Source organism: Trachemys scripta, chromosome 19, assembly GCF_013100865.1.
Source record: "Trachemys scripta elegans isolate TJP31775 chromosome 19, CAS_Tse_1.0, whole genome shotgun sequence".
NCBI classification, from domain to species: Eukaryota; Metazoa; Chordata; order Testudines; family Emydidae; genus Trachemys; species Trachemys scripta.
The window spans coordinates 6,386,154-6,394,358 of NC_048316.1; the positions used below are offsets into that span (position 1 = coordinate 6,386,154).

An 8,205-nucleotide genomic window follows, 5' to 3' on the forward strand; every position below is an offset into this window, starting at 1 on the left:
TATTTCTATATTCTTGACCAGCTAAAATGGGGCTAAACAATAACTTAAAATTGTTGTAACTGAAGTCTAACTGATCTGTGGCGAAGCTGAAACGTGACAAATTTGATGCCCTGTATGCTAAAGAACACTGTTCAGTCAAGTGCCTGTATTGCTCTGAAGTGATTTTCATTGTCAAAATTGCAGTACAAACAACTCCAAGCAAAGATTGCTGAGCTGCAGAGACAAAATGAGCATTGACTGCTCCATTCTCAAGACTGGTGTGTGGTTCAGCAGAGTCCCTAGTACTGAACTCAGAGTGGAGAATATTCTGAAGGGAAAGAATATTCCAAAGAAAATAGAATGGTGAATATGGGTCAGAAGGATAGTGGATAGCATAAGGTTCTCAGCAGGTTTTGTCTTAACTGAATTTGAATGGGCTACTAAGCTGAACCAACAGTCTTACAAAGGCTTAACTATGACCCTGGAATCTGAAGGGAGAATGAGACCTAGTTCCACATTAACACAGCGTCTGGGCTCTGGAACAGTATGACTGGAGATTTTTTTGGTAGGAGCTGATTCAAGTTTCTATTGTAAGTATATTTTGGACTGCTGAGGATAACGGTATATTTGTAAGTAATGGTGTCAGAAGTTTTGGACATTTGATATTTGTCTTGATAGATTCTGGGAGCTGTTTAAAGTTCTGAGGTACTTTAGAGTCGTTTTTACGATGATAGAAAGCTGTAAGAAAGCAACAGGATGACCCTATTTAGAGAGCATTAGCACTTTACTTTCACGTCATCTATTTTCCACTTCTTTACTGGTGGATTTGTACCATCTCATCGCTGATTGGCAGGGGACTTTGCAATTATCTTTATCTTTCCTCCTGGGAAGGGCTACCTATGAGGTTTTTATTTTTTTGTTTTGTTTTTGTTTTTTAAGGCAGATTAAATCCCAATAGAATAATATCTGAAGCTGCTAGCACAGTATTTGTGTTCTTTAGTGGTGAAGGATCAGTTCTAGTTACCAAATTACTTTTTCAAAAATAAATACGAGTTCTGTTCTTTAGATTTTCATACATGCTAAAATAGCCCTTAAAGGGAGAAACAAATATGACAGCAGTTTATTAGCTCAAATTTAACAGCCTTGCTAAATGCAAGATTTTCTATAACATATATAACTATAACAACTAAACACTGTTCTTAAAATAAGTCTTTTAACAAGTGCTCTAATTTAAGAATTTAGCCCAGCAATAATGTCATGTTTATGCTATTGAAGTATTTTTAAAAGGTTAATTTATTGATTTAATCTGCCTATAAAATTGAACTTATGTTCCACTCTTCTGTTGGCTCTAAACTTCTGACACAGCCATATACCTTGTTCCCCCCAGCTAAATGTAAATTTCATTAGAATTGCTACTGTACCTCTGCAATTTTACATTAGTGCCTAGTTACTCCCACGTTAAAAGAAACTCAGCTTGGGGGTAACTATGAATTTTTAGGCCAGAACACTAAAGGAAAATGATAGTTTTGTTTAGGAAAATATTTCTATTAAAGGTAAAGTATTGTAAACTTAGCAGAAGATATTTAAATGGTTTGAGTAATGTCTTGGAACGAAATTGCCTTTTGTGGGAAGTTCATGGTGGTTCAGGGATGGTCTTTTAGCTCTGTCTGTTCTAGATTGTTTACAGACAGTCTCCTCCTAGGATGCAGCAGCCAGAGGCATGTATGCTAGCCAATAACTCAGGATCTATACTAGGAAAACCAGCTATTGCAGAAAATGTCTGTCAGCAGCAGGTTCTCCAACTCATTAAACTGTGTAATTGATACTGTAGACAGAATGAAACTGTTTTAACACTGTTATAAAAAGTGTGAATGAGATCTTAAGTCATTATCCTAGTAGACAACCATTCACTGCTGTTCTAAAACAATTGCCAGAATTTCTTTTGGAGACAAGGGCTTTGTGTTTTCTGAACATTACTGCAATTTCTATACACTGATTTTAACAGTATAAGAAGTTATATCTATTGTCATTTTCAAAGTTCAGGAATGTGAAGGTTTGATTTGCTGAAAGAGGTAATGATGCCCACAAGGGTAGCAATTAAAAGTAAGACAGTGTCCATTGATAATACATGAATAAAATATGCATAATCTATTATGGCCATACAGGAGAAGAACAGAGGAATCAAATTTGTAATCAGATGTATATGACTGGCAAACAATGAACAGCAGCAGCATGGACAATACTAAATATGGAAGATCAAGACAGCTTTTAAAATATCTCATTTGCTTTCCACAAGTTTATTTTCTTTTGACAGTTCTGAAGTAATTTAGTTGAACTCCTAAAGCAGGTATAAGTCATGGTAGCCACAGATTTTTGGGTGAATTTTTTTATGAAACAGTATCTAGAATACATCTTAAAACAGAGAAATGGTGTTACCTAGCTATTTATATTAAGTGGAACTTGTTTTGTTTAGTCCTCTGTAGTGGCTAGCCGCACCCCAATTATGTACTACATGAAAAGCATTACAGTGGGGCTCTGTGACAAGCGTGAGAACAAATGTAATTGTATAAAACTAAACATTTTAATATATTTCATCTAATTTTGTAAGTTCATATTTGCTTTTCAGTTACATCACAGGATAAACAAAGTATAGTCACAGCAGAAATTGCACATAACATTACAAATATCTATTCCAGTACGACTTGACTACCTAGCAAGAGAAAACTAAATGAAGTTCCCTGACAGGTACTTCAGAATAATCTCCAGGGCTTCTCACCCAAATCTGCTGTCCCTTTGGTTTCTTCTGCCTCATGGGGACCTGAACAATCTGTTTACTCAGCTATCCAGACAGTATTCCTCACAATCACCAAATTTCAGGAAACTTTATTGTATTATCCTATTCCTGGCTTTTCAGTTTGTTACTCCAGTCTATAAATATTGGATACATCTTTATCTTTTCTTTGATTAAAAAACAAATCTTCCACTAATACTTTACACACAATTTCACCCCAAGGGAAAAAGGGTTTATCACAATTAGTGTTGTAAAAAATCAGCATTTCACTCATTGAGTGTGACAGCTTGTGCAAAGTGCAATCAAGAAGATATTTTATGGTAGGAAAAATGGAATAGGACCTGAGGGAAAGAAGAGGAAACAATCCTACACATATTTTATTAGTCATGGGCATAAAGAACGAAACAGTAGATATGAAGGGTTGTGACTGTACCTTGTTCTGAATAGATTTGAGAAATGTGGACCCACTGAAGCTGACTTTACCAGTCATTGTTAAATTCTGGGTTGAATTCTAGCTATGTTGAAAGGACATTCTGCTCCATTAATTTATCAAACTTTTTTTAATAAATCCTCATGTGTCTGTATTTCAGATTTCTGATTGTCTCAGAGGTGGCAGTGAAGCCCACCTTTAGCACAGGAAGATGAGTGAACTTGACCAGTTACGCCAGGAGGCTGAGCAACTGAAAAACCAAATCAGAGTATGTATTAAATCAAATCAGTGTGTGTATCTAGGTTAACGCAAGTGATATTTATGCCAGTTGTGTCCTTTTAGGAACAGAATGGGAGATGGACAAAAATGACTTGTTTATTAGACTGAATCTTTCACAATATATTTCAGAAGTTAATATATGCGATATCTTATAAAAGTAAGCACAGGTAACTCCATAGAAAGTTGCTTTTAGCCATTCCAATTTCCAGTAAGCATTATGATTGAGTCACACAGAATAATATAAGCGTGTATAGATTATATTTAAAAGCATTTCTGTATCTTACACCAGTTATTAAGGCCAGTATATGTTTCTCTTGAAACTTTAAGCTATCCAAATCTCTAATGCATCAGGTTTGAGTATCTGATATTTTTATGAAGCTTTCAGATAGATAATATCTTGGTTTAGTATTTTGGATCAGTAGAGTCTAGTACTAAACAAACTATAATTCATCGCTCGCCATGAAGTTTACCATGAATAAACTTCTTCACAACCCTCCTCAGAAAGTAGTTTAAAAAGATTGGCTGAAGTACTACATTATATTTTATTTACTGTCTAGATTTTATTTCCTGCTTATGCTCAAAGGTTTACACAAGCATAAAACTAGGTCATCTTGTTTCATTGGTGTTAAGTTATAGATCACAATAAATATACTCTTGTTCTTTCTGACTTGCTGGCACATCTACTCACCATGTATATGCTGAGTGAAATAAAAGAGAAGTGTTTTAATATTTCCAAAAAAGGATTATCGTCAAATGGACATTTTTGTAGGTTTCTTTCAAAAGGATTTTATGAAACTTAACATGAACAAAATTGTTCCCAATGTCTTTTAATTTTTTGGAAACACTACTAGTACATATGAAGCGGAAAGAGAAACTGATTATATAAATTGAGTGAAAGTGATCAGTTTAATTTCAGTTTGTGTAAGCTGACAAGTACAAAAAATAAACAGCTTAAAGTAAACTAGATTTTGTATTCTTTGAGGGTTTTTTTTTTTAAATATTCCAAAGTAGTTGTTGTGATCCAGTGGGCATTGGATTATTGCTCAAAATACATTGTCTTTTTAGCTCAGAAGTAAAGTGAGGCATAATAGCCAAGTTATAGTACTTACACGAGCATGCCTTAATAGGTGTAGTTGGGGGAGAGACATCACTTCTACTTCCTGCAGGTTGTGCTTGTCAACAGCTGTTGTCATCGTGGAAGGTGCGTCTTTAAAAACCTTGACAGCCCCCAGTATTTTTTAGGTCCCAAAATAACGGCTCTAATGCCACGCAGGATTCAGACCTAAACCAACAAAAGTAATGAAAAAGTCTGGACCCCAATTCTACCTCATTGAAATAAAATGTAGGTTACTTGACACTGGTGATGTATAGTTTGTCTCCAGACAAACTCTCTGGTTGTATTTCCTTTTGACCCTCACCATCCCATTTGTTCCACCCAAGCCGCACTACTTATTATTTGCACTGCATCCTCCTTCCACTTGAATCTCCTGCAACCCCTTGTACCTTGATCACTTTTTCCTGAGCCAGTATGCTAGGTCTTCATCCACTCTGAGACCTCTCATGGAAGCACTTTGTGGAGATTTATATCCTAGTCTCCTTATGGTTCACAGTGTGCATAGAAAAGTAGTACTAACAGGACACATGCTGAAGTTTTCCTCTCTCTTGCTTTTTGTTGCATTCCATCCTGAACCCTCCCCCTTCTGTCTATATTGCCCTTGTTAGATTGTAAACTCTCTGTGATAGGGACCATATTCCGCACCTACTTAAACACCTATGTAACTGAGTTCATAATACTGCTATGGCTGTGTGTAACTTGCTGCTATTGCATGGCTCTGTGATTTGTTTGTAAACCGAGTAACTTCTTTAAAAAGTGTGAAAAGATTTTTTTAATCACTTATACAATTAAAAATTAATATAAGAACAGTAAAATGAAACCCCAAACTTCAAGTGATTTTAATATAATTTGAAATGTTATTGGGTTGGTGATTTGTACACCAGTCTTCATGTCTGTGCTATTTGGGATAGCAGGGCGGCTAAATCAGAAAACTGGCATTCATGTGCAAATATACAGACACAAGCACAACTTGACTTCACTGCCAAACACTGGTTTTAAGTGGGCTGATATGGTCACTTTTTTTTCCCCCCCACATGGTAAACGCCTTCGTTTCAGCTCCACACCTCTTTTTAATTTAAAATGAGGGAGCAGCAAAGACAAGTGTCCCAGAGTTGAGAGGGAGAGGATGTGAGTAATTGTAATTCCTGACCTTAATTTCAAGAGTTCACATGAATAAATATCAATGTACATTGAAATTAGATGCCATCAGTACTGTACAATAAACTGCATGGTTGGACCTCACCAATGTAATTCTGCAGTTTGATTTTTAAAGCCATCAAAATAAGAGTAGGATTACATTTTTCTTAGCTGTAGCACATTTTACTAAGAGTTTAAATGGTATGTCGGGTACTGCAGGGGGATTTCAGGGTTACTTTGTAAAACCATGCTAGAAAACTGAAGAGGTGGTTAGGGTATCTTTCTTGACTAGAATAGAATTCACCCTCTTCAAATGCTGCTAATTATCCCACCAGAGTCAGTATAGTCCCATGGCTCATAAAATTATTTCTGAAGAGCAAATGTGCTGTCTTTTAATGCACCAGATTTCAACAAGTGTGGGGTTTTTTTGTTTTGTTTTTTTTAAGTCGTTGGGTTAGAATACATGTCTCCCTCATGTCAAGATTCTCCCCACTCCTGAACACTGATGGCATAGTACAATATATTTTTTAGGAACAATGTGTAAACCTTTCCAGTGAGTACACTTAATGAAAGTGTGTTTGCCAGGTGTTGTTGCCTCCCTTCATAGTTATTTTTAACCATTTTTGTAAATGAGAAGAAATTCCAATCTCTGACCCCATACTAAGTCACACACAGCTGTTTTTCGAACTGTGCTCAAGACTTACAACAACATAAAGAGGGACAGTTTTGTGGAGCCTCCTTGTTAAAGGGGCAACAGGGCATCACTGTAAAATATACAACCTGTATATTGTTAAACTATGCTGTTAAACACAATTTTTGGAAAGAATTTGGGCGCTTTACGTACAATAGTTTTGGCCAAACAACTTTAGATCATAAAATCTGAGCATTGCTGTTCGAGGGAATAGAAGTCTCTACGCATAATGCATTACATATTCAACAGTTCTTCAATTATGTTGTCGGTGGGAATCCCAGAGTAGGTACTCATGCATGCAAGATTGGAGTTTTGGAATAGCAGTGTTGGCAGCCGTGCATGTGCCTTTGGCCTCCTCGTGCTCTTGCACAAGGGCATAAAGGATGGAGTGGCTGCGACTCTTTCTCACTTTCCTCTTACTGCCTATGGCAACAAGACAAGTGAGTGTCTGACACCCTATTATTTTCAGAGACCCTAAGCCAGTTAACTGAAGGATGTTCCTTTTTATTTAAAAAAAAGTCCCTCAATGACCACACCACACTCTGCCGAACAGCAGGGCAAGATGCTTCACACCAGCTTGCCACATTCCATGGTGGAATCAAACCCTCAAGGTTTGAAACCTGCCCATCCTGTGACAGATGGATCCCATCAAGGAGGGTCACAGCAAATGTCTCTTCTGCCAAAGGAAGAGGCACATCCCGGTCTGGTGCTCTGTGTGGAAGTCCTTTTCCTCCAGCACCTACAAGCTCAGTTCAAGCTACATGTGCTAGAGTGGTTCATGCAGGTTACTGCAGACCCAGCGGTGACAGTCATGACCACGGCAAGACCACACAAACCAGTGTTGGCCAGCACTCCCTCGAGCACACATCATACTCTGGGATTGAACAGTGGAAGAAAGGTGGTGTCAGCGGCATCACTGCTGACCACCTCAACGTCAGTGTAGTCTGCTGCACACCAGACCGTCGCACTGACTACCCCAGGACTGATGGACTGAGCACCTGTACTGACTGCCTCAATGCTGGCACCTCAGGCATTAAAGCAGGTACCTATGTCTGCTCACAAATGGGACACCAACTCATGTAGCTGAGCCAAGCTTACACATAGCTCCAAGACCAAAAGGGAGTTCCAGAGAGGGACATGAAACAGATTAATCTAAGACAAATCCCCCAAGCAGTCGGGCAGAGTGAGACCTGGCACCGGTACCTGTGATGGAAGAGAGCAAAGACCTGAGAGATGCCTTGGAGGAATCCATCTCTGGAGACGTTCCTGGTATGACAGATGTGAACCTGCTCTATAGCACCTCTTGGTGCTGCCTTTTGAAGAGGAGGTATTCTCCTTCTTGCCATTGCTGACTTATTCCTTCTTGCCTAATGGCATGGATGGTAGGCCACACTGGAACTGGATGTGAGTACATAGGAGCAGGAAATGACAGGGAGGCAACAATGACCCTGGCTTCCACCCAAGGAATCCTCTTCAGGGCAGTGACACCAGTCCCCATGCAGAAAGCTTTCAAGGACCTCCTGACTCAAATTGCAGAGACCTTGCACATTGGGACTGCGTTCATATAAGAACAGTCTCATGAGCTAGTTAATATTGTGAGCGTGAAAACACTAGTCAGGATCACCCTCCCAATTAATGAAGAAATCCTGAAATCGGCCAAAGGACTATGGCATCTCCAGCCACTCTTACCTCTTCTCCACTTGCTTGGGGGAGGAAGGATTGCGCCCCTTCTTCCCCCCCCCCCCCGCCCCCCCCCCCCCCCCCCCCCGCCCCTCCCCCGCCCC

General features: G+C 38.9%; 2 protein-coding genes across 3 annotated transcripts in view; one reads left to right on the forward strand and one right to left on the reverse strand.

The window, feature by feature from the left end:
* Positions 1-8,205, reverse strand: part of CALML6 (calmodulin like 6) — a 196,199-nt gene that overhangs the window by 107,607 nt on the left and 80,387 nt on the right. Inside the window, exon 3 of one of the 2 annotated variants that reach the window (XM_034753030.1) lies at positions 4,589-4,761. The exons of the other annotated variant lie outside the window; for it this stretch is intronic. The gene's annotated coding sequence lies outside the window, so the exon portion shown is untranslated. The remainder of the gene's footprint in view (positions 1-4,588; positions 4,762-8,205) is intronic. 2 annotated transcript variants of the gene reach the window in all.
* The window catches only part of GNB1 (G protein subunit beta 1), an 83,220-nt gene that overhangs the window by 40,990 nt on the left and 34,025 nt on the right, over positions 1-8,205 (forward strand). The window contains exon 2 of the mRNA XM_034753026.1: positions 3,361-3,468. Coding sequence (XP_034608917.1) covers positions 3,412-3,468 — 57 coding nt within the window. The 5' untranslated portion in view covers positions 3,361-3,411. The remainder of the gene's footprint in view (positions 1-3,360; positions 3,469-8,205) is intronic.